Source organism: Pyxicephalus adspersus, chromosome 8 (assembly GCF_032062135.1).
Source record: "Pyxicephalus adspersus chromosome 8, UCB_Pads_2.0, whole genome shotgun sequence".
Classification (NCBI taxonomy): domain Eukaryota; kingdom Metazoa; phylum Chordata; class Amphibia; order Anura; family Pyxicephalidae; genus Pyxicephalus; species Pyxicephalus adspersus.
In genome coordinates this window covers 33,638,888-33,666,360 of record NC_092865.1, presented here as the reverse complement: position 1 = coordinate 33,666,360, position 27,473 = coordinate 33,638,888, and the positions used below count along the sequence as shown (strand labels likewise).

The 27,473-nt window shown below is 38.4% G+C and overlaps 1 protein-coding gene across 4 annotated transcripts in view; it reads right to left on the bottom strand.

Annotated features, from left to right (window-relative positions):
* Nucleotides 1–27,473, bottom strand: part of PBX1 (PBX homeobox 1) — a 96,538-nt gene that overhangs the window by 13,910 nt on the left and 55,155 nt on the right. For 3 of the 4 annotated variants that reach the window (XM_072419962.1, XM_072419965.1, XM_072419966.1), the window contains exons 3-6: nucleotides 11,328–11,572; nucleotides 9,730–9,920; nucleotides 8,618–8,753; nucleotides 6,869–7,028 (exon numbers count right to left, since the gene is read on the bottom strand). In XM_072419962.1, coding sequence (XP_072276063.1) covers nucleotides 6,869–7,028; nucleotides 8,618–8,753; nucleotides 9,730–9,920; nucleotides 11,328–11,572 — 732 coding nt within the window. The remainder of the gene's footprint in view (nucleotides 1–6,868; nucleotides 7,029–8,617; nucleotides 8,754–9,729; nucleotides 9,921–11,327; nucleotides 11,573–27,473) is intronic. The other variant, XM_072419964.1, reaches the window with a different exon arrangement.

Genomic DNA, 27,473 nt, shown 5'->3' with positions numbered 1-27,473 from the left:
CATGTAACTGCAGGGTTAGTGAGCAATGTGTACAGCTGCAAACCGATTGATCAAATAACATTGTAGAAACCTAACGTGCTCTTCAGATTAAGAAAAATATGGGTAACAGCAAAATGGGCAACAAAACGCCTATTTTATCATTATCCTCTTACATTTGTTTTTTTAAAGCTTTAAGAAAAAAACTTAAACATTATAACATTGAAAATACACTTATTTTTATCATATGTAGAGAACTCTGCAGACCATGTTCATAGAAACATGATATTGTGTGACACGCTAAGGAGCAAAGTATACCATGTGCTCCATTGTGGGACTCTCATGTTCTCTTTTTATTCAATGTAAATATTTAATCAGTTTGATTCTGATTGACTAATGGACAAATGCTTCCATTTTGCTACTCTTTATTATTTCTTTTGTACCTAACAATTTCAGCACACACCTTGTTTTCATACAATACAAAAATGACAGACTTACTATGTTGTAGTACACAAATTTTAAAAGCAGCAGTCGCCAACTGGTAATAAAATATTGGTGGTCCGTGGCTCTGGCCGGTGCGCTCCTGAACGGGATCAGAAGAAGGACACGGCTTGGGGGGCACAACGTCCAGAGCCGCTGACCAGGTCCTCCGTACGGATAGCAGGCCCAGGGAAGTGGGCGAGTTGTATCTCTGGCTCAGACCGGTGATGGGAGAGTGGGCAGGTTCTGGCATCATGACATCACTATGGGGCAAGTTTCTTCCCCTTTGAGTGACACATGCGTGGTCCGGAGCCGGAGTGACGCATGTGCGGTTCGGAGCCAGTAAATTTAGTGGTCCATGGGTCCAAAAAGGTTTGCAACCACTGGTTTAAAGAATTAAATGCATGCTAACTATTCATTTACATTAGTAACTGCAAACCTAAAACTGTTTGGTAGACTACCCCTATCTGTCTGAAGTAACTTCCTCTTTTTGGAAAAATATGATTTTCTAAAAATACCCTAAAATGATTTCTTTTAACCTATAAATGGTCTGTAAACACTAACGACCAGTAAAAATGAAAGTTATGTACTCTAAAGTGAAAACTGAGTTTCTAAACCGCTAAAATTTGTTATGAAACAAACCTAAAATGATTACCTTCACCATGACAATGAAAAAAACAATGAAGTGGAAATGACTGAGTAATGGTGAGTGATAACATTATTTATTATTATTATTATTGGGCTTTTTTTTTTTGCAGTTTGACACTTGTAATAGGGGCTATAGCACCCACTGACACCAGTTCTGGAGGTTATGATTGTGGATCTACTGACACCAGTGCTGGGGGTTATCATTGTATCCACTACCACTAAAGGGAGTCCCCCAACACCAATGCATGGGGTATTATTGTGGCTATTGACACCAATGATGTATACAGTTTTTGTTCCTGTGTGCTTTGCAGCAAAAACAAAACAAAAAAGCATTAAGATGTAGTAATTTAATATGCACCTCATTAAATTTTAAAAAATGTACTGCTATCAGCCACTGCACACAGTATCACTACCATATGGACCAAACCATTTCTAAAGAGACAGCCTTATTGGAAACATGAATGTTTATTTAAATAGAAACCTCCTGTTTTATTTATTTGCCCGTTTTCCTAATTATACTGCCAGATTTTTTTAAGAAGCAAATCCTTCTTTATGTTTATTAAAGCACCATATACCTGTCATCAAGCTAACAAATGTAGGAATGCATATTGCAGGCAGCATATGTTAATCCCACTAAACAAACTGAAAGCATGAAATGTGCCAGTAAACTCACTCAAATTCTGCCTGAGAAGGGGGGGAAGCCTGCTTGTAAAGGTGCTCGGAGCTGCCTGGCATATTCAGAGGGAGAGATAGATCAGACTGGGGACACCTAACAATAAGAGAGTGATTGGTGGATGAGTACACCATGATAGCTTGTATTTAGAATGATTGATTCAGGGAAATCAACAGTGTAGTAACATGAGAAAATGAGACTGAAAGCTTTGATACATGAGACAACAGACATAAAAAATAAATAAATGAGACAGGCTTAAAGCTGGTGAAGGCAAATATGCAGCTCCCTAAAAACAGTGATATCAAATGTATGGATTTACAAAACAGAGAACAGACATAAAGTATAATAGGGAGTAAATAAATATGACATAAAAAAAAGCATTTTCACATCTAGCCCTTCCCAAAAAAAACTGGTCCAGAATTTCCAGTATGTTCTCATGCTCAAAATATTTTGGTAGTTTTCATTCCCTTAAAACCTCATTGCTCATTCCCTTTCTTTAGAACGCTGTGTTTCTTACAGTTCCCCTGCTAAAGTTGGCATGCAAACCAGGGTTTTTTCCATTCTGGATGACGGGCAATGCATTGATCGTTTAATTTACCTATTCTGATCCCTAAACGCTTAAACAGACACCTTGGTATTTTAGGGTAACAAAAATTATTTTTTTTACTTCAGATACTGATATCTTATGAGTCCCCACGCGCTTTTCTTTTTTTAAAACAATTCCACATTTACTTGTGTAAGATCCTTTGTTGTAAATATGTAGATGTAAGTTGTCTAAAGAGTATCAAATGTACATGTATACAAAATGATTTTCTAGCATAAACTGTTTATAACATAAAAGTGTCTTCTACTTCAACAAGATTCTTGTTCTGCTGCTGCCAGCATTAGCTTTGTAGCCCGAGGTGACCATACAGGGGCATGAATTATCGTGATTAAGAAGCACAGATTACTTCTAAGTATGTACACAGTAGAATGGACAAAATGGGAAATTTTTGTTGGCACTCATCAGACTTGGACAGCGGAAAGGCTGCATTTTTTGCCAACATCTGACCACTTGCTGACATAAACCTGTCTAAAAATATTCAGTGTAGGGTTAGAAAGAAAAAACATCATTTGATTACCTGTTTGTATGTGTCTAACTGTGCAACAATCATTATATTTAAGAGTCTGTATTTGTCTATTAGAATACCATTGGTATGACCACCCTTTCAGTAAACAATGTGAATGCTTAAAAACGCCTTTTTAGTGTTGAAGAGGTCTTTAGGTGCCTAAAGTAAAACTACAATCTGAATTAAACTCAATACCATTCCAAAAAAAGGTCCTCTACCATAGACTGCAGTCTCTTGGTCTCCAAGACACTCTTGGGTGCCACTAGATGAATTCTTGGGAAATGAAAGAGAGTCCGTTTATTATTTAACATTCTTAGAAACTTAGGCACTTAGGAAGTAAGGCTTTTATTATTATTATAATTATCATTAATAATAATAAACACTTTAACATTTTAGTTCCATGGCTGCTATCCTGATGCAAGGATATTATTACTTAATCAAATATGATTAGAAGTTCTGACTTTCAGATCTGCAAACTCATTCCAATTCCTCAACCAATATATTGGCCTTACAAATATCAGTGACAGCCCCATACTAGTCCCACTACTTGTGCAGGACATCAATCAGGGTATCACACTGTTCCCTTCAAGAAAGGTAGAGAGACTTGGTTGGAAAGATAACTCCAGTTGAGGATATACTTAGAATTTTTAAGAAACATCCACCTGTTAAAATGAACAGTCTGTCTCTCATTTCCAAAAAAATTCTATCGGGTGGTGCAGTTATCTATAGAGAAGAAAATCCAAGAACCCTATAACCCTCATTCTTCCAGATTCACTTTTCCTGATAAAAGCTCACAGTCAATTGGCACAACCAAACTTCACCATCAAAGAGTGAATTTGTTCAAGTCTGGTCTCAGCACTCTTCTTTCTAGCTTCTGTATTTAAATTAAAACTAAAACACTTTAGCTGTGTAACGTGAGGGTTCATTATTCTATAGCAACTGCAGCTACATTGATCAGTGAGGGTTGATGGTAATTTTAACTATTACCATGTAAATATTTTAACTACCATTGCCTAGCCACATTATCCTTTAAGGTTTATTGATTGTCGGAGTTGAATATAAAGAAAAAGAATGTTGATCAGAAAGGAGGGGGGGTGGAGGATGTTTAAGTCAGCAAGTATATTATTTGTCACCTAAATGCTGGGCACCTAAAGAAGGAAATTTAATTGACAGAATTGGAAACCTTACAATAAAATGTACAGTACAAATGTATTAGAATGATATGGTGATTTCTAAAAACCCCAAACAGAAGATAAATAACACCACAGCATGCTACAAACTACCAAAGTATGTGAACCTTTGCAGAAACCCTCAGTAAAAAGCATAATGAAATGCTTCTCTGTTCAGCCATATATCTAAACAAAGTAACACTCTCCTGAATGTGCTACAACTTTATATACTTCTTCTTTCCAAAAATAAGGTCTTTAAAGCATCATCTCTCCCTCTTCACCGATCATCTAAAACCTCTATCCCTGCTATACACAATTCCCCATTGCTTCATTCTTAATCTTATTACTCGAGAATTGCCAACAATCCCTGAATCAATTCCTGGAGATTTCATTAGCCAAATGACTTAATGATGACATCAACAAGTGATCAACTACAGAGATCTAATTATTGTGCAGCCTTGGCATTAAATTACACAGATCATTCCAGTGGAGTTTAGGACAATGTATTGAGAATCCGAGCACTGGAGTTTTGGTGATGTCATCTTCAGCAACCGCTTTCCAACGTTTCCTGTGGTATCACTTACATCTTACAAGTACTATAGTTTGTGAAGTTTGTTAAATAAATAATAAATTGCAACTGCTGTTCATAGAAACACACTTTCAGCTTGCATCAATAAAAGTGGGAAAACACTTTTCCGTTGCCTCAGCAAGTGTCTGTGTATCTGTAAAGAAACTGCTAGAATTCCAGGTGTTGCATCAAGTTGTCATCATTTTATGGCATAAATAATCAAATGCTTTGAAACTCCGCATGATCCTTTTGGTAAAGTGCAAGGGAATTCACTTAACTTTTTATAAATTGCAAAGTTCATCTACTAACAAAATATAAAAGACAATATTTTGTGTTTACTGGTATTTTGCTGAAATAAAGAGATAAATAGCAATTATATATTGCAGTTATGCATTCTCGATCATAAAGGTTTTACTTATATTAGGTACAGACATCAGCCTCATGCATCCCCCTTTACAGACATGTTTAGGCTGGAAAACTCTTTGTTTAGTGCTTGCACAAGTATTGATAAGAAATAAAGTCATAGCAGGGAAGTGATAATGTCAGTCTTCTGCTGCGCCCCCATTATCCAATTACAGCCTGGGGGCAGGGAGGTGGCAGGTTGTACCACTTAACTGCAACAGAGAATATTCAGCTCACCCATCTTAATTTTCTGTCTGTCAGAGCAGTGTATATTACAGGAAAGGGTAGGCCCATATAAAAAAACCATTTGGAAGGTAAAATAGTCCCCATATATTGGCCGAATGAACTAAGCTTTGAGTTCTCAATGAAGTTTAGCTTTGCCTTAAAGCCCAACGTACCCCAACTTTGAACCAGGCAAATTCTAATAGCAATCAGTTTTGATAAGCGTACACAGTGTGGAGGAGAGAATACTTGTTTCATGAGCCAAATGTACTTGTACACTGCACTAACTTTCTTTTATCTGTGGATTATGCAGATGAGAGGTTTACTCAGGTGTCCATGTGACACCCAAACTACGTAGAACAAGAGGTGCATACATTTTCCAGTATTATACGAGAATCTATGTTCCATTATAAAAGAATGGAATTTTCTTTGGTTTGCTTTAAGTCTTGAAGTTTTGATCCAAAATAGATAGGTCCACAGCTGCACAACGGGATTTTTGAATTTAGAAAATTCCTTTCCAAAGGTAATACATATTATTTACACTAGACAACAGCATAGCATTAAGAACTTAAAATGTTCAATTTGGCTTTAGTTGAGCCTTAAATAAAGCAAAATAAAAGTGTATAAATCAATTAAATGACAACAGAAAACCTCAAGTCAAAGATTTAGCACACTATCAGCAAAAAGAGCTGAAATGTGAAATTAGGGAGGTTATAATAAAGGACCCATTAATGAAGAACACATATAAAGAGTGTAAGAACAAAATGTGTCAATAACTAAGAATGCAAAGTCAACATTGCTCACATTTTTAAAACCCTGTCCACACCCCCGACCCCACTTTGAGCCCACTGTGGCTTTTGGTTTTAGTCCAAAGCTAAGAAGTTCCCCTTTTCTTTATAGGAATGAAAGAAACCTAAGTGAAGAACCATGACTACCTTGACAGTGATTGGAGAAAAGAACAAAAATGTGCTACTAGTATAAAAACATCCAGGAAGTGCTTTGCTGGTGTCCAAACCAGACTTGTCTTTGGAAGCTGAATCTTAATTTACAAAAACTAATAGTCAAAGAAGCATGATAGCACCAGTAATGTCATTATTCAATAATTAACTAAGTGTGTATAGTCATCATGGCACCATTTATAAAAGATCAGCAATCAAACACAGGCTGCAATAAATGTGTAACATACATATCACCTAATAATGTTATTAACAAAATGGAAGCTGCTGAGGGCCAAATTGGGAGGCTTTAATAACTCAAACCCCAATATTACTGGAATAAAAATGAATTCAAATGAAAATAAACACACCAAACATTGAGGTCATTTTGGAATACAGACGTAACAAGAGGGTAATTGGGACAAGCTGGGAATGCAAAATAATAATAAAAAATAAATAAACAAATAAAAATAAAAGGAAATGTAAAAAATAAGGATGAAGGGGATAGAGGAATGCAGGAGACAATGAAAGAATGTGGAAAGGGCAACAAACATGTGAAAGCATGGACGTTGAAATAAAATGGACAACAAAGACAGCATAGTAAGGAAACACTAGAGATAAAAAAAAAAAATAATAAAACTGCAGGAAACAAAAAAAAACAAAACAAAAAAAAAAAACAAACTAACCAGCAGAACTGGGAGTTGAGGGCGAATTGGCTTGACTTCCGTGAACTGACACATTGGTAGCAGTCACAGCTGTTTTGGCAGCATAAATATTGGCTTCCTCTTGGAATTTACCTATGTTCTTCTTGTAGCGGATTCGCTTATTTCCGAACCAGTTTGATACCTACAGAGAGCACAGGAAAGATTAGGATTTCAAATGAAGTTATATTGCAGTTGGCATTAGTTGGAAACGGAAGTGAATGCCATATGTACATAAGACAACATGGATGTATGTCAACAACAAGCATGGAGCTTCTGCATGGTCCCAATTTCTGATCAGCAGACATTGGCTATTCCTGAACTCAATCCCCACGCTTACCTTCCTGCTTTGTTTACTGCATTCATGTACCACCATATACTTTTTCTACTCAGATATGAACATTCATTTTATAGGAGCTGGATTTAAAGCTAAAGCTTTTAATCTGTAGAAAAAAAAATATGTGCCAAAGAATAGCAGACACACACATCATTAATATGCACGGAGTTGTGAGGAAAGCACAGTATTTTTTCCACCGTTTAAATTTTACTTCTGCATAATATGTTTATTTTTTATAACCTCAGTACTCCTTTAATAAAATCCTTATAGCATTTTTCTATTGTTTCATTACTACTGGATTGACTCAGTCAATCAGTGCAATCCTCAGTATGGAGAGATTTCTATTCCTCTTTGTGGGCAGATTTGGCTCCTATTAAATACATCTTGATAAATAAAGGTGGCAGCCCAGAAAAGGTAGAAGTGGTAATGCATTGGTATATTATAGTTAGAATATATAAATAAAAGAAGCAGTCTTCTTTTTCAGTTTTGAAAGGGTAGGGAATGTGTAAAACCCCTGACAGCTTTTGTCTTGCAGTCTACTATATGTATTCTGAAGGTTTCCATTGACATCTTGTCATACAAGATTCTGTCTCACAACAAAAAGTGAGAGAAATTCTCCTGAAAATGAGGGGAAACAACCTTTTTAATACTGTCAGAGCAACACGTCAGTCACCTGAACAGATCGGGATCAAGAATCCCCCCAGTGGTGACACAGACAAGGGTTTTATCACCAACATACTCATCCAAAACAATTAAAAATGCCTGTACCTTTCTTTTATTTCTTTATGTGTCCTTCAGCATAAATTACACAAAACACTTCTACCATTTACTAGGAAAATCCAATTCCTGTCAATTACCTTACCAGGTATGAGAATGTAAAGATATGAGAGACAGAGGGACAGATCTGTTATCCAAACCCAGGTACATAGGAGGCTCTATAAAGCAGCGCATACACACATGGCAGAGCTGCTTCTACATAAACCTGCCGGTTGTGTTATGTAGGTGCACTGCTGGAGTACAATCACACACGCTAACAATGCATTAGAAGAACTAAAGAAGCAGGAAAGTAAAGAATTGCTTCAGTCATACATTCCTACTGCAAAACTTTGCAGCCGCCAGAATACCACGTGATGATAAAATTCTGCAGTCGAACACTATCTTTATGACTGGAGCAATTTTCTATTACCCGGTTGTGTTAATTGGTGCACTAGATGACTATGTGATAATACAATCTCTTAGGAGGTTGGAGTGGAACTGCAGCTTTGTATCCATTATTTAATACCAGTGCCCTATATCAAAATCTCGGCATCTAATTTGCTTGGCTGACAAAGCACAGAGAGATAATAATGTCATAAGTACACTGTAATCTAAGAAGTGCCGCTAAGGGCAGACATTACCTGTGACACGGTTATGCCACACTTCTTGGCTAACTCCTCTTTGGCCTCTTCGCTGGGGTAAGGGTTACTGAGGTGTGAGTAGAAATACTCATTCAAGATTTCTGTCGCTTGCTTGTTAAAGTTTCTCCTCTTCCGCCTAATTAAGCAGAAAAATAAGATCAAAAAAAGAGCTTGAAAGTGTGGTCAGTGAAAGATCTTTTCTTTCTGAATTCACGACTGATAAATAATACAGTGAAAAAGAAATCTACACAGTTCCTAATAAAGAACAAATTAAAGAGAACCCGTAATGAAACTGGAGTGCCATCGCTGACCTTCTTTGAAAAAATGTTGTTTTATGTGGCTATGATGTCGATCTTCTGGCTTTAATATTTAAAAAAAAAAACATGACATACATCTGCATTTCCACTTTTTATCCCCTAAGACACAAAAAGTGTTGAAAAATAATCTGTTCATCTGGTAAAAATGCATGTAGCTTGTGAGTCATGTATGGGCTCAGCCCTGTGCAGCAGTCATTTGTTGCTGCTCTCCTTGGAATGGCGTATCCTTACTTCTTTGTAAGGTCACTAGGAAGGGAAGGAAAGGCAAGGACAGGTTCAGAATTGTACTGTAATGCTCACTGCCATCTCCATTTATTCTCTATGGGGCTGCTGCAGAGAGAAGCTACTTGTGGTATCTACCCTCAGAGGTTCATTGGCATGGGAATGTGGCAACCGCACCACAAGCACAAGGCCAGTCTGAACCAAGCTTTAGAATGTGATAGAGTTCAAGTTTTCAGTGTTGAGCCAGTAGAGAAATTTCCCCTGTGATTTCCTGTGTGATCTTTCAGATCAGAAGCAAAGGAAAAATGTCCTCGCTGGGGAAAGAGAAGGCAATAAAAATCTGACAAGTCCTAACATTGTGTACACTGCCCATAACAAAAAGGTAATGACTCCAATTCAACTTTAAGTAACATTTACTGTGGCATACATCTATCCTAATATATGGTTTTGCTTAATGGATTTGACAGGTACAAATCTTGCCTCTGTGGTCCATTTTTGCCTTCATAATGCCTTCAAAGCACATTCAGCTTCCTGCATAAAACATTAATGTGTGGGAATCCACTATGGCCTCACCGAGCATCGAGGAAGCGGGAGCGAAGGATCATTACAGCTTCACATGTGCTTTGCTTGAGCTGCATCTGGATAGAGCTAAACTTTCTGTGGATAATTCCAACCATGCGTTCAATCTCTTTGGGGGAAATGGGTCTGGTCCGGCTCTGTTCTCGCAACAGATTCATCACATGTGTTGTGAATTCATTACAGGCCTAAAAGAGAATAAAGCTGTGATTTATTTCATTCATTGACTTATATACCTGCATGCCAAGGTTCATGCACAGTTATCATTTACATCTCATATAATCTATTTACAGTGGCTTCATGCCATTTTTACATTAGTTTCCAGAGCAATAGTGTTAGGGATACAAATTTGTCCCCGGTTTTAACACATTTGTATACTCAAAACAAAAAAAGCAAAGCAAATAACTAAAAATACTAATGACCTCATTAAATAAAACAGTCTTGTACACATGGTAGCAAGTGTATATAAGAACATTATGTACTGCAAGTGTTTGAAAACCAGCAAGCTTTGTTTAACTGGTTGTGGACACCAGGTGTGCTACATATTCCCAACAGAACTTTAGCAAATTACACAGGGCAAGTGTAGGATGCCCTGACTGGCCCCAGTTCAACTGCAAACCCCTCCTCATATTTGCCAATGATCAGGCAGTTGTGTAAAAGCTGCTGTCAAAAACAGATTTTCAGATACCGCGTTCACTGTTCAGACATGAGATATGCATCTGCAGATCAAATGAATGAGCTTTGACCTCCATCTGATATTAGTTAAAGCAACCTAATCAGTAAAAAAATAAAATAAATGTGTTTTTATTTAATACCATAGTGCACCTAGATCTAATAATCTCCTTTTCCTCTGAAACTATTATTCTTCTACCATTTTTTATACACATATATTTTATATCTTAATAAAATATATATTTAGGTAGAATAAAACTGTTACCCAGGGTTTTTTTTTTTTTTTTGCCATAGTCAAAGTATTGCACACTCACCGACTTACTTTCCAAATGGATCTTTCCAGTGCTGCTATATCTCTGCTGATGCTATCTCTACATGGATTTCTAGGTTTGGCTTCATTGGCTATATTTGATCTGGTCTTCAAAGCATGAAGTATAGCGTGCATGGGAGCTAATGTATCTGCCACTTATTATTTGTATGGTATGCTTTTTTGCCGCACAGGTAGGACATACAGAGTCTTCTGCACTATGTTGAAGCTTAATGTACATACTGATCCTATACAAACTGCAGCATGTGTAAAAATCCTAAGCAAAGCCAAAATTAACTAAACAATAAAAAATATAAATATGTATCCCATTAAACAATGAGGACTGATTGTTGCTGAGAATACCGCTCTGCTACTTGCAAGAAGCAGTTACACCTACTCCAAGGTTGGCAAAGGGAAACCATATGAGACATGCAAAGTTACGTTTGGAATGCTCCGCAAACTATGAACACAGACCTTCTTTTTTTAAAAACTGGTTTTATATTTTGTGGTTGGGGGCAATCCAATAAAAGAACAGCTTGTTTAAAAAAAAAAAAAAAAAATGCTTTGCTAAATTCGGACCGTTAGCTTGGATCAGCACGCCCTGTAATTTCATTACCTGTTCATATTTCTCTAACTCTGTGTGATAGATTTGTCGGATCTGGGATAATTTTGCTCTGTAATCTGAATGTTCCACTGAGTTGTCTGACCCCGCACCACCTGAGGCAGCGGCTGCTGCTGCGGCTGCCGCGGATCCTCCGCCTTTTTCAGGGCCCGCTACTCCTTCCGCCAAAAGCATGTTGTCCAACCTCATCAGCTGTGGATCTGCTGGCTCTTCCTCCTGTGCTCCCCGGATACTGAGAACTGAAGGAAAAAGGGATGCAAGTGTTAATACAAGCACACAACAGATTTCTAAGGCTTCTTTATGCCAATTTAAGAGCCAAATAAAATGTAAATGATTAGTTGTATGCAGCTGTACAGGCATAACTTAATACAAAGCCCCCTAACGATTTGAAGATAATGGCAATCACACAAGAGTTAAAAATGCAAGTACACAGAGATGTGCAGTAACCCAAAACAATCAATCACAACACCTTTCATCACTAAACTACAGATATTTGATTGGTTATAATGAGCTACAGAAGTTTTCTTTTTGTGCACTTTAATAAAGGAACAGCCACTGCACATTGTAAAATCTAGAGCACAGGTAAAGAAAAGAAATACAACCCCCATTAATGTATCCTAGGAAATATAGTTACCCACTACTTTGGCCATTCAGGACCAGGCAGCCTCACATCCTAAATTGTGTGCCTGCCTAATCTGGCTTGAATTTGCCCCGATCTAAGGCAATTTGACATGCCAGGTGGTTTTCTATTCTAAGTACACTAACACTTAAGGGTAGACATCCCTTTTCATATGGTACACAATATATATTACATGGGATCCCTGTAAACCAATATTTATATGATGCAAATAATACATTAGTAAAAATGAATGTGCTCAAATTCAATGCCGTGTTTAGGATTTGCTGAACATACTGTGTCATATATAGGCATACGGCCATCTTTTCAATATAACAATACACTCCAATTGTACGGAGACCACAATATGCGAGGTCATTTCCCATCCCTCCACTAGGGGTCTCCTTTACTATTAACATTGGAATCCCTGAAGACCCAGAAATACACCGCTGCTCGCTGCCCAGCACACAAGGATCACACTGATTTATGAAGGAATTTACCACTTCACAAAAACCAGCACATACTCCCTTTTCCCTGTATTTTATCTGCAACAAAATACATTCAAAGCTATTTTCATATGCACGAAGGAGATGCAGCAAAATCAAATATCTACATTCCCTATTTCCTCTACTTAGTAAAAATTCTGGAGCATAAAGGACAAACCAGCAGATGATGTGATCCCCATTCTTAGAATAGTGAAATATATACAAAAGGACAAATAGCTGTGCGCAACACTGTGAACTTTTATTAGACTTTATTCCCCCCTCTCCCCAATGCAGACATCAGGCAGTCTTCCATTCAAAGTTTTTTAAGCCTGGAGCATGCAGGCTGATTTTCTCTTTAGATCAGATTTCCAAACCGGGAAAATGACGCGATCCAAAGTGATACTAAAGGAAAATCAGCAACTTACCTATCACAATCAATTTGTTTCTGATTGGATGTAAATAGATGGATTGATAAACATTGATCAAAGTACACAAGACATGATGAGTGCACAAACCATCCGGTAAATGTGATTATTCACAATCAAAACTGGAAGGGAAGAATATAGTACACATGTGAGTTTTGGGACTTCCAACTAATTAAATAATAATCACATTGCAAAATTGTCAGTGAATCTGTGTGTGTATCCCAGGCATTGGATGATGAAGATACAGAAATATCTGAATATTATATCCTGTAATCACTTCACAGTATCTGAACAGGTGATAAAAAATAAAACACATACTGCTGCCTGCAGAACACCTGGAGCCACACACCATGGGGTGTTTAATTATGCAAACTGCATCCGGAGACAATCTGCACATTCACCTCTATAGGTCTATTAGAACCCCGACACATGTATAATCAAGTGGTGCAGGATAGCAAATCCCAAGAAAAAAAATGAACATGAAGATCATTTAAGATGTCATTTAATTGCTTCAATTGGGATTAGGAAGTAAAATATGACAGTAAGGCTTGTACACAAAGCAGATCTCCTGACAAATGTATATGTGACCTAATAGGAAAAAAAAACACAAAGCAAACACGCCGTCTATTCTAGTAGGGATAGGGTTACCACAGGGCAAATAAAGTTCCCAACATGATTTGCTTGATAGGTTGTATAAACAACACAACTTGTGTACCTTCAATTGAAATTCACCAACATGCCCAATCCAAAACCTAAAAACTGGTCACCTGTGAATCTGTTGCTCAATTCGGTTCAGATCCAATTGGTAAATCAGAGGGTAAAGTTCATGGGCCTGACTTCATGTGCTGCGGCCTTATGTTAATGGCATCAGTTTCAGACACTTCTGAAGATCATTAGGAATACGTCTTCTGATACATTCCAGTTGCTGTTGAGCACTTTCTGACCTGTAACTGACCTGCTTTGCATTGTCATAGATTTGTAAGGGAATGCCAACTTTGTGATATTGATGTAAGGTAGGAGAATGGTGCAGGAAAACACATTCCCTTTCTTTATCCTATACACCCATTTACTCCGCAGGAAATTGATAGATGGCAATAAAACTCTATTGTCCAGAGAAAAAATCCTGCATAGCTTTTTTAGGCAATTATTTAGATACATGATTGTAATAGGCCTTTCAACAACACATTGTTAATCAGCTCCTTATTATTATAACTGCAGCTTAAAACTAGTGGAGCTGTTGTGCCATGGCAACACCTTGCCTCCCAATGTGTCTTCCTTAGCACTCACACCGAGATAAAAGACATTTCAGTTAATCCACTGCTCTCATCCAACTTTTGGGATTACTATACTTTATTGTGGTTTTAATGCTTCACTAAACATCCAGGCCTGTACATGAACAATATGGAGATACATTCAGCCTGCTGAGCCTTAAAGAAAACTTGTAGCTTGTTCTGACATTCCTCCATCACTCCTAGATTGTAAGCTCTTCGGGGCTTGTCTGTCATTTGAAACCCCTATTTAATGTACAGCGCTGCATAATATGTTGGCGCTAAATAAATCCTGTTTAATAATAATAATATTCACTCTCCATGCCTATTCTAGCTCAGGAAAGAATTATTGTGCTTCCTTCAGCCAAACAACTAGCATTTCCGAGCGCAGAGAATGAAATTGTTTTTGCATAAGGACTGTGTTATAGTGTTCATTATTGATGTTTTTGCAATAAACAGCAGCAATACCCTGTGATTTTCCCAGAAGCAAACTGACCACACAAATCAGTTCCCGGGCTTCGTTTGCATCCCTCCTTTTTCTGAATGGAGCTACAGGACTCCAAGTGAATGTATGGTACTTCTGTAGTACGGTAGTCAGGTTTCTGCCACCATGCTGTGTGGAAAGTAGCAAGGGTGAAAGTTCACCGCATAACATCATAGGACTAGTGAATGGATGCCTCCTTTCTAACACCCCCCACCACTACCACACACAGGACCTGGAGCTCTGTGCTCATGCAACTGCTAGATTACACTCATTTTCATGCCATTAACCTGCATTTCTTTACTTTTTAAAGGGTTTCTTTACATAAATATTGAGGCTTTGCACCTAGCAGCCTGCACATAGGCCCTAATTAACCATTCTTGGTCACATGAGGAGACACTGATCACATGATCAGATGCCTCGGACTGAACTTCTGTGTATGAGAATTTCCAGCGATATTCTTTTTTTCTTTCTTTCTGTGGAATGGATAGAATACACAAAAATGTACATATATTGTGTTTGCTTATTTACGCCATTGTGTAGACGGGTACTGTAATGAATCTAAATCTAACACCCCCAGCCGGTATCGTTGCTCTGTTCCTGTCATTATCCATTCGCTCGTTCGCTTATCTGAAGACAATAACATACCAGAACAGACCGGCCGCCGCCTGCAGGAAACTGTTCGTGTTGTTGTCAAAAAGGAGGGGAGAAATCATAATTGTACAATAAAAAAAGCCTAGCAATTTAGGCAAATTGCTATATCTGTATTTTTTGCGTGTTAGGAATAAAATTTCCTTGAGGTGACGCGGTTAAATCTTTTCTTTCTTTTGAAGCCAAATTGCATGGGTCGCTCTCTGTGCCAATCCACTTGAGAAACACTAACAAAGGCCATTTCTGTGTTAGGGACGGATCGGTGGCAGCTTTTCATGAATACATGAGAATAATTTGGTCTGCTGCATGCTGAGAGCTGGGGCACAGCTCTTACATACTGTATTACTGGCGTCTGCTGGGAAAATATCCAGCCAGAGGAAAAAGGAGAAGGGAGGGAGACGGGGGATTAGCAGGGAGATAAAAGAGGAGGAGAAAGGAGGAATAGAAGAAAAAGCAAAAGGAAGGATGGAGAAAGGAAGACAAAAAGGTGTTAAACTATGCAGCATAAGGGTAAAGTCCATAAAGGTCTGCTCACTTTACACCAGGGCAGAAAATGACGAAATGTTACAATGATTAGGCGCAGACAATCTCACGATCATTCTAGGATCTTGTCCCAAAGCAGCTTCATACCTCTCATATTTGACAAACAACTCAAGCAGTTCAGATCTGGAACGCCAAACATGTACCCAGTAGAGTAGCAACACATTGCTTTACAAGCACAGATCGCAAGTCAGCAGAGAAGCGTTGTACTTTGACAACAGAAAAAAAGGAGGATGTGCACAGTTCATCTACTGCCATTGTTGTCTTGTGTAGCTGAGCAAAAACACTACGTAGTATTAAAAGTAACTGGTGGCATCTGAGATCCAAGGACCTACCTAAATTCTGATCTGTGTCCTGCAACCATACTCCACACTACCTCAGCTGCATGCTTAGAGATTTTCCTGGTTGTGTTATTCTATGATATCAGTACCTATATTTCTATTGTGGACACCAAATGCCCTCTCCAGCTATAGCAGTTTAGTCTTAGTAGCACCAATAGCAGAACCATACTTCACCTTAGATCTCCCCAGTATTCATGAAGTAAGATTTCTTGTAGCAGTTTTTGTCTTTTGCACTCCCAAAAGTTAATAAAATGGGTCACAATTTTAGTATTTCTCAATCAGTGTTCTTTGAATCCCTAAGGTTTCTCAAGGAGTTGCTATGGGTTCCTGGAGCAACGGGCAATCTGTGCCTCTCAGGTCAGTTACCATTGATACTAATGATCTATTTGGTTATTTGTAAGGGTGACATTCACGCATGCCACTGGCTAGCGATGTAAGGCTGCGTACACATGTGCAATAATTGTCGTTGGAAAGGATTCCCTTGCAACGACAAAAGACTGCACAATGCATGAACGAGTGCTGTACATACAGCACCATTCTGCTCTATGGATAGGAACAACAGAGCGGCACCCACTGCACTTACTGCCCTTCAGTGTTTTTTTATAATAATTCGTTATTCTTTATTGGTGGATCTGCCAGGACAGATCCATAAACGATGAGTGCTGTACACATGCCAGAAGCCGATATCAGCCCTAGGGCGATTATCGAGCGAGAATCACCTGAAGTGTACATAGCCTAAGAGTTCTTCTCACTGAAATCCGGCTAATGTACTGTGAGCTGTGGATATAGTAATTATAATACGGGGTTGTCCAAGACCTAAAAGTTATTTCATGGTTTCCCCTATGTTCAAAAGGTTGAAAAATTCTGCTTTATTTTCTCTGGATTGACCCATTTATTTATTCTACATTATGAAAAATTCATGAAAAATGTTGTAATACCAATTTGGAAGGATTTGTTTCATCATGATTATTTTAGACACCTTTTAACTGGTTTTCCCTATGCTTGATCTTTTCAAGAACTATGCAAACTAATTTTTGGATGGACTTGACCCTAAGTATATTTGATAGGGATCAGGAACACTAGACTAGTAACCATCTAATTATACTCCTCAGACATCTAATGAGGGCCCTGATGTCTTTTTAAATTGAAGCATCTTGCACACAAAATATGATCAAACCATCCTTTATATAACTGGATTCACTTTCGATCACCTTGTATTTACAGCTGATGTTTAAATTCCTAAAGATTTGTTTATTTCTGCCAACAGCTTTCTCCCAGTTTTGATAAGCTGGCCAGATCCACATGATTCCAATGTTGTACGTGATCACCCACACAGCACTTTATCCAACACTAAAAATAAACAAGCTGAAAAACAAAACCATTACATTGCTCTACTGTGCCTAAATCTTCAGTTTGCTTCATTCAACCTAATACATACAAGGTAAGTATAAAAAGCTACTACACTAGTTCTGGACAAAACTAACAATTACAAATACATGTTTTAGAAAAATGTGCCAAGCAAAACCAAAATTATAAGTACTGGCAAACTTGGCAAATGTAGGTTGGCCATTTGGAATCATGGTGTACATACAACAATTGTTCTATACTAAACCTTTGCAGCATATGATTGCAAGGCCGGTTTTGGTGAATCTGATAGAGATACAGCATTACTTATGACCATCTTCAGGTAGAGGGTGTGGAAAAATGAACTCTAACCTCTTTTGAAAACCATTGCAATCAAAACCCACTTGCCCCACCACCTCTACATGTCATATATAAATAATTTTCAGGATGGAACTATTAAACCTTTTTTTTTGGACTGACAAATATGCCTGCCTTGGCCATTGTAACAATGGTGTACAGTACTTTTGCTTCTAGCAATGTCTGTTAAGTAAAAATACAGCTGGGCATGCTAAAACTTCAAGCTATACCATAATAAAATTGACAGACAGCTCCTTATTCTTTTTCGTGAATCTCTGCTAGTGGAGAACCCTTGCTGTATATGAATCACTTACATCGTTCGGGAAGCCACCAAGGAACACGGTACTCAAGAGCAGGTTTGGGGAGCTCTGTTTTTTTTCCCCGTCTGATCATTGTGGGTTCTTTAATGGCAACTGTCTTGTTAGCAAAGTTAGGCAGCTTCATGGCATTTCAGTGCAGGCACAAGGGGAAGCCTCCTTGTCACCAGTCACTGCACAAGACATGTAGAGGTGACAGCGAAGTGACACTGTGTCCCAGCTGCCCGAGCCCTCTCTTCTGCTATGGGTAATATACAGCATCATGTGTATATATGTGTGTGGCAGCTTTCACAAGGCTATGCACTTTTGACTGGCATTGAGTTTATGTGAAAGTAATTAACAGTAATTAATCCTTAATTACAGTAATTAGTAGAGTCGCAGTAAATTAAGCCACATCTGGAGCAGATGAGGGCTTCTGAATGGCATGGCTGCTACAGGCTAGGTGAGGAGGCGATATTGGGATACTGGAGTCGGTACTCACTGGATGGTGATAGAGTTGGAAGGCAGACGTACACGACTATGGGATGGAGAGGAGATGGAGTAGGAAGAGGCAGAACCATCAATATGCTACAGGTAGACCAGATTTACTTCAGTACAAAAAATGGCTGTTTTATAGTAACTATGAGGTAGATTTGGGGTTTTCCCATTCACATGATTTTTAAAGCCAACAGATTATTAAAACAATCAACCTCCTCACTGTTAACACAAAAAACTCTTAGGGGTTTACACAGCTTTCACCCAAGATTCATACATTTTTATTTGTATTCAATCCTAACTGTATGTTATATATAATGACATCTAAATTTTCCAATTTATGCTATTCTATTATATAATATTCATTAACTTTCTGATTGAAAATAGGATTAAATGTTTTAGGACTCATACACCACAACACATGTAAAATTACACAGTAATAAGCAGGTGTGTTGATACACCTCTTTATGCAATGCTGTATTTTAATGTGTGTTAGATTGTGTTCTTTAGTGTATTCTTTTGTAGTATTTTCTTTTTCTGTGAAGAAAGATATAGAAAGAATTTTCTTCCTTAAATACACATCAACACAAGACTTTGATGTTACCAGGACACATAGAAAACAACTATTTTCCTTGCATGGGTAACGCTGCCCAACACAGCTGGTATAAACGGGTAAAAAATAAATCAGGCAGTGGTAGTTTCATTGATAGATAAATACATTTAAAAATACTTTGAAGCACACCTTGTCTAAGAATCCATCAGTCTGTTCAGCCTTTTCCTAACAGTTTGAAGTTGCTTTATTACCTTAGGGTTCAACCACATGTTGACCATTTAAGTATGGAGTGTATTTTAGTCCTGACCTACAGTAATCATCACCTATGGACAGGATAAAGGTTACTGGAGAGGTTACTAGTAGAATATAAAAAAAAGCCTGGGGTTTTAACTCATCATTTGTTATTAATTTGACCTACCTTATTTGAGAAATTTTGAGTATGGTCCTATTTCCACGTCCCCATCAAAACAGGCATTACAGACTTGTCTGCATTTTCAACAGCTTGATTTAGGGAATCATACATATTTTCTAACTCATGCCAAGACACCTTTATTAGATTTCTTAGCCAGTTAGATAACCATGGTCCTAACATAGACCTTCAGTACATCTTTATCAAACCAGATATCAAAAAGGAGCCCACAGATAAGGAACCCAGGCCACTTTAATAGATATGGTCCTCTGTGCCTGGCAATAATTGACTAGATGGCAAGCAGTGTAAAAATGCAACCTGAAATGGAACAAGGACAGCAAATTATGGCTGGAAATGTCCAACCAAACTGAAGGAATGTTCAATGCTTGAAATTATGTCAGGAACAAAGGGACCTGGATGAGGCTTTTATTTTTTTTTTTTAACCACCAGACACCCCCACCCCTCCACAGACTGTGTGTCCGCCTGGCACATCTCTCCAAACCCTCGGGATACATTTCTAAAGCTGAAAAGGTTTTCCCTCATCTGGACTGTTCGAATTAATTACACACTTTAATGACATGAATTATTAATTTGATTCTGACTCTGCAGCTTCTGATTATCCTGGGCTGCCGACTATACAATTCCAGCTTCATTAAAACATCACCAGCTGCCTCCCAGACCGGCATTAAATAGTGAGAGCAATAATCAGATTATCTCCCTGGCAGAGAATACCAAGCACAGGCCTCAATAACACAATATGCTCTTATTACACTTATTCCTTTACACAGCAATCTAGCGAAACAACCCTTACTGACCTAAACAACTCACAATGTTATTATGAGACGTCCTGCCTATGCTAGAATAGCTTCAGTGATGGGATTGCTTCCTGCATGGCAAGCCTAGAGTGGTGGGTGCATTTTGTGTACATTCAGCTTCAATTCCGACATTGACATATCCTAACTGTCCTTGTGAAATGACCCCGTTCAGGGCAGTGCTATCTTCAGTATGTGTCCACATCCCATAAATATGTTAATGTCTTCATTTGTTCTGTCCCCCTTCGGAGACCACCAAAGCCCGGACTGACAGATGTCTTCTGAGACCCCTGAGTTGCTATGACCCTGTGCATTGACCCGTTCTATTCACTAAGAATATGTCACAGCACATTAAAGTCACCCACTCCAAGTCAGAGAAGCTAGCAATCTAAACAAGTGCTGGGGCTGAAGTGTCTGAACATCTTTCAATGCATATATATACCCTTCTAGGATACAGCCACTATGAACAAGTTCCTGGAATGAGAGGTAAGGAAATGAATCAGGCCTTTAATCCCAGCCTCGGGGTAGGAGCACAATTAAAGTGGGAGATATCCCGTAAGGAGGTGTTACTGACACAACAATGTCTGATTATAACGAGCCGTGAAAAGGTCAGAGCCTGAAGAGGCTACATCTCTCCCTGGATGTGCAGCCACAAATACTCATTACACAAATCACACATGGACATTTCAAACGCTGACTGGGAGAGCAAAACAATGGGTCACCGTGGTACTGTGGTCTCTCTGGTACACTGACTTTATTTCGTCTGCATTGCAAGAAAATGCACTGACCCAACTATGCCAAAACAAGTGCAACATCTTATAGCTACCAATCAGCTTTTGGGACTTGCCCATTTTCAAGCAACCAAGTTCTGATTGGGCGCTGGATGACCTGACAATTTGCACTGTTGTAAATTAAAAGCTAATAAGACTGCAGCTTAAGTCATTATCTGACAGGAAGTTGCATTATTGATATCTCCATGAGAAAAAACACAAAGCCTATTGTGTTACTTCCCCCACCTCCTAGATTGTAAGCTCCTGGGGCTCTCTCCTTCTTCTGTGTCACTGTCTGTAACTGTCTGTCATTTGCAACCCCCATTCAATGTACAGCGCTGGATAATATGTTGGAGATATATAAATCCTGTTAATAATAATAATAATAATAATAATAAAAAAGATAATAAAAGCATAGACATAATGGCAAAAAACAAGGACAAACGTACTTTTTTTTGAAAAAATAGCTCACAACCTTTTATCCCCTTAGAAAATGTGGCCCCTGACACAACTGCTGATTACATTACAACCAGTTTTGTTGATGTAAAAGATGCCAATATTACTGTCCTGGCCGTAGGGGGAAGGGAGCTACAGCTATAATTCCGCTGGGAGCAATGCATGAAAATCTGTCTGGCGGAGATGGGAAGGTAAAACGTGTCCCTTATACCTCTCTCAAATATAAAACAGCGTAGTTATACCAGCAAGTCAATCTTTAATGTCTACACGCATCTATTATTCCTAATTTAAAGGCTATAGGAGGACATATTACTGCTTTATAAATGAACCTAAAACAGACCTTTCACTAAAATCTTGCACTGATTTTACTATGTGGGCCCCCCTCCATCTCCCACATTACAAACTATCAGTGTATGTAAATACTCCTTAGGCTCATGCCTACCTTGAATCCATTTTACGAGCGGAGGACGACTGTAAGGGAAGCACAATTCTAAACTTTCTTTTTAGGTGATTTGGTGGAAGGGGAGGGCACCCAGATGGAATCAGCATAGTGAAATGTAAGTTTGTAATAATTGGTGCTAAAGAAAACTATCCAATAACAAGCCTGTTTGTCATATATATTGCATGAAAATATAAAATATCACTTAACGGTGACTCTTTTCTTTTCAATGTGTTTTAACAAAATTACAAACTGCACAAATTTTGCAATAACAAATTTTGTGTTAACAGCATTACAGACCTTTAAGCAAAAATTGTTCTTTCCTGGTCTGTGCTGGTGTTATAAAAGTCACTTTGAGCATTTGGCCAGTTTGTGAAAGCACACGGGTCATACATGTCTGCCAGGGACAGAAAGGCTGGGAAGGAAAGGGCTAGATGATGCTGGATGTCCTCCAGTCTGGAAATGAGGACAGTGCTATCTGACCTGCTAAAGCTTTCAATGCAGACTTTGAGAAGCTTAGTTAGCAGGATTTCAGTACAACAGAGGAGAGTATAGACCTGGAGAGGTAGAGCTGGATTACAGCTTTGGGTCTACCATTTCAGATAAAATAATACATCCTAGTGATGCACTATTAAGCTGCAGATCTTTAAATGTAGTATACCCGAAATTGTCCTACAGCACTATGATAGGGAGCTGGGCCAAACCCATCGCCAACGAATGAACCTTCTTTAATTCCGGGTTGAGCCCAGCAAAACAGAAGTTCCTTTAGTGGCCCTTTTTGTAGCAGAGGGTACAGCACAAAAAATCTCAGGATTAAGGGAAACTCTAATCTCAGAAAAACAGGATGAAACGGGAGTGTAAATTCATACAATTTTAGACACATAAGGATAGGAATTTTATGTGTCACTAAGATTTTATTGAACTTCTGTCTAGTCAAAGTAAAGCCTGTGTCTCCTCAAGTCTTTGATTGAAGGTATATAGACATTTAAAAAACACTTTTATTCTCAGCAAGGAAACAAGTGTGCCTGAACCTCTTATGTCCTGGTCAATTAGCCCAATAACACCCCTAATCTCTCATTACTTACATTACCCATTCCTATGTGTGCTTATACACTATTGTATTTTATTGCTTTTCTGGTACATGGACGTTTCAACAGGACCAATATTTGAGGAGAGGATGGTGCCCGGACTTGTTTCCCCAATAATAGTCCAGTCCTTTACCTATATAGCATAATACCAAGAATATAATTTAAAGGTTTATTATTGAGGGTGAATGATCAGTGTACAGTCTTCAGTGTTCTGTTCTATATAGAGGGGAACCAGGAGGAGATATAGGAGCCCCCCGACTGGGGGCAGCAATTTAAAGTACAGCAGCATTAACTTACAAGGGACACACAGGGACCTCAGGAGATAATCAGAAATGATTGTTTCAGGCAACAAAAATCCACTGTGTTTACAGACTCCAACCCTTTATAACAAGGTGAATCAAGAAAAAGCACTTAAGCTCCAAACAGTCTGCAATATTTAATGGTCAATGTGGTAGAGTATTCAGCAACAGATTTGTTCCACTTTGAAATACCTGCAGAATATCTGTGCACCATGTGTCATTTGTGAACAGATTTTCAAGGCTGATCAGATCCCAATGCAGAAGATGTTAAAGGGGACAGCTTCAGGGACAAAAAACCTTGTTGCACAGATTACAGCTGAAACAACTTAACAGCGTTTGTCTTTAAGTGTCTCCAGAGTGGGATTTACATACATGCTAACTACACACAAAATGTAATTACTTACTAATTTTAATTGCTCATTTCAAGTGAAAATAATTAGTTGGCAACTACGGCAATAATTAGCAGAGCTGTATAAATCTTTATAAGAATACACAGGCTTGAACAAATACGCATAGCCTTGAACGTGAGCGGCTTTGGAGATTTTCATCTTTCATTATTTCGAGCTAGAAATACTCCAACAACATTTAGAAAGTGTATGGAAGGAAATAAAATATTCAGAACACTCCAATTATTCAAAGGAACTCTACACAAATAAGGTAATATTGACCAAAGAGAGCCTGCAAACCCACACAAGTCACAAAGCCCGGTGGGCTTACACAAAGGGGTCCATTTATCTACATTTACACCCAAGATACATACGGTATGTAAAAATGTGTGAATCTTCAGCAAATCTGTACATTCATAAATAGATCCCAAAGTCTATTTAATGTTATCAAACATCTTTAAGTACTGGAAGCTCAAAAACACAAGATTGTAACTAAAAAAATAAAATAAAAACAAAGAGCAATGTTTATAGTGATACATGGGCTCAAGTTTAAATACATACACACACCCAGCTGCATGTTTTCAGAAAATGTGACTTGAAATATTACTGGACATATTAAATATAACAAATATTACATGTACACGTTTTTTTACTTGACTCACATTTTCAATATTTCTTGCAGCTCCATTTTTTCCTTATTGTTCTTCACTTACAGATTTCTACCCGCTTCCCATATTGGTTACCTGTATACCAGGGAGTACAATTTATGCCTCTTTTAGGCGACACTTGGGTTAAGTGCAGGTAAATTAAACCTATCCTAAGAAATATGGATGCTGATGTTGCACATTTTCTTCTAGGAGTGTCAGGCTGTTTTGATAACCCTTGTTTCAGGTCCATAATTGAAGCAAGGCGATAAGTATGACAACCAGCACTCTAGAAAGTAAAGTTAACATTGGCAAGCTTAATAAAAATTTTCTAAGGTACCTACAGAATTAATGTCTGTTGCCAAGTCGTCTCAGATTGACCGACCTCATGGGAAATCTCAACCTTGTGATGATTTCTATTGATCCCTTCCTGGAAAGGAAGCAAACAAGGCAGCCTGGCAAAGACATTCCCCTACTTTTCCGTCTCTATAACAAAAATATTCACACATTTCATAGATGTGTTTATCATGTATACTTTTATTGAAGCATTACAGCTTTTATTTATATTTGTAGCATGGATGTGATATACCTTACTGTGCAGATGAAGGACTAGGTCGCACAGAGCACTATTTGTTCTTGCCTATATTCATGCATGCTTTTATCCAGTGAAGTCTCCATAGCACATCGTCTAAAGATTTCTGATCTGGCTCATCTTCAGAACTCCCTAGCAAATAAAAAATTTTTTTTTTCATACCATAAATTTTCCAACCTTGAGCTAAATCTCAGGAACCGGACAAAATCCTCCAACATCGATGGGCGCTTTAGGATCGGTAAACACAGTGAAGCTATAAAGCGCATAAAAACTATCTGTGTATAAAAGATAAAGACCACAACAGCCATAAAATACCACCATTGAGACATTACGGAGCCATCATTGGTTATTGTGTGTACATTTTCATTATCACAGACAACAATACATGCATAAATATTTATGAACATGGCACAGACATGCTTCAGCGGGTGCAGCGTGCGCCACTTTCACATGTGACCCATATCAGTTCAGGGTCAATCGTATGCACATTTTCTACAGGAGATACATTTATGTTGCAAGTTTCTGGCTGTGAAGGGGTCTATCGTCTTCACAGCCCATCTGTCCCAGCAGATTGATGAGGTTTGGAAGATCTCCTTGGAGCTGGGGAAGGGGTGGGATGAAGGGACAGGGGCATCGCCACATAATAATGCTGTTCTGATGCTGCCTCTGTGCTAGCGATAAGAGTGACTACTTATCAGCAGCTCACTGGAAATGTGCTGCTGTCTGATTAGGCCATGGTCTGAGCCAAGGTTATAAACAGCTCTTATCAGGGGCTCTGTGACACAATAATCCAGCCAGCATCACTATGAGGACCACACTGTGAATGTTTGAATCCCAATACCAGAATAAGCTGATTTTTACTATGATGCTAAGGAGACTTTTGTGTTTTTTATATCGGTGCCTTTATTACATCTGTTCTTCTTTATACTTTGTGTAATTGTACACAGTACATTAGATTTTTTCCATAACGGGTTGGTATATACTGTACATGATTTTACAGCGCTGCTTTATAATGGGTGGTCACATTTCTCAAACATGCCTGGTGTATGCTGTGAATAAACATTCAACATACAGGGCTTACTATGTAACAATTTTATTTCACAGATTTGCATAGTATCACTTATGTTCCACATCCAACCCTAAAGATGATAATGCAACAGTACCATAAAGACAACTTCATCCTAGGGGTGAATAGGATAACCTGCTAACCTGTTAGCACGTTACAGTGACCTGAAGGAGGCTAGGGAGGTAGCATCCCTGGTGCTAAATAAGGGACCCTTGTCTGGTTGCAAATTTTTTTCCCTAATACATATAAAAATGTATCTCAACCAGCACATGTTGAGGTGCTTAACAGGAACAGTAAGATCCAAGTAAAAGTCTTGGTTCTTACCAAGCTATGACACTTTCTTGAGAGAATCAAAAAGTCCATGTCAGTCTGCATCTGCCTATTTAGGAATTCGGACCCTTGACTGAATAAAAGAAAGGCTCAGTTGCAGAGATTGTATTGCACAACACACTACTGACCTTCTATTTATTAGGGGTCAGTTCAGTGTTGTGAACTGCTCTGATCACACAAATGGAGATGTTGATTTGAAGAACAATACTATCTCTTCCTAAAGTATACACCATGTCAACACCCAATCATCCACGATTTTTTTTTTTTTAAACCGAATTTATAAAACTTGAAGACTTTCTTTCATTGCTCCCAAAGTCCAGGTTCATTATAGGCCCTCTCAGTGGTGAACAAGGGTCAGCATGAGCAGTCAGACTAGTGTGTCCGTCCATATGCAGCATTGGTCGGTATTTTTGAGAAGGGTTTTCAGCAACGTGTGCTACACTAGCTCTTCTGCGGAATTGCACCCTATGCGCTTTCCTCAAATGCATCCAAAAGGCCTTTGGCGACCTTGATCCTTTTGTTGGTTTACCAGTTGCCCTTCCTTGAACCATTTTTTTTGTAGGTACTAAACAATTTCATACCAAAAGCATCCAAAGAAGACCATAGCCATCTAGACATCATAATTTTGCTCCTGTCAAATTTGTTCAGAGATTTGCCAATTTTTTCTTCTGCAACAAGATCACCTTCAAAACCTGCCTGTTCACTTGACGTCTCATATCCCACTCTTTGTCGAATGCCATTATAACAAGGTGATCAATGTCATTCACTTGTAAGTTTTTAGGTTTTACGGTTTTGACCAATGGATCTATATACCACTGGTGGTATGTTGGTTAACATGGGAGCAATGGGTTGTTCCCCCACTGAAAGATTTGTCTTAGATCACAGTGCCACTGCATTGCGTGAGTTAAAAACAAGAAATAAGCTCACAGACAACATTTCCACAAACTAAATATGACAGCAAACACAAAACTTCAATGCAAAAATCTAATCACCAATA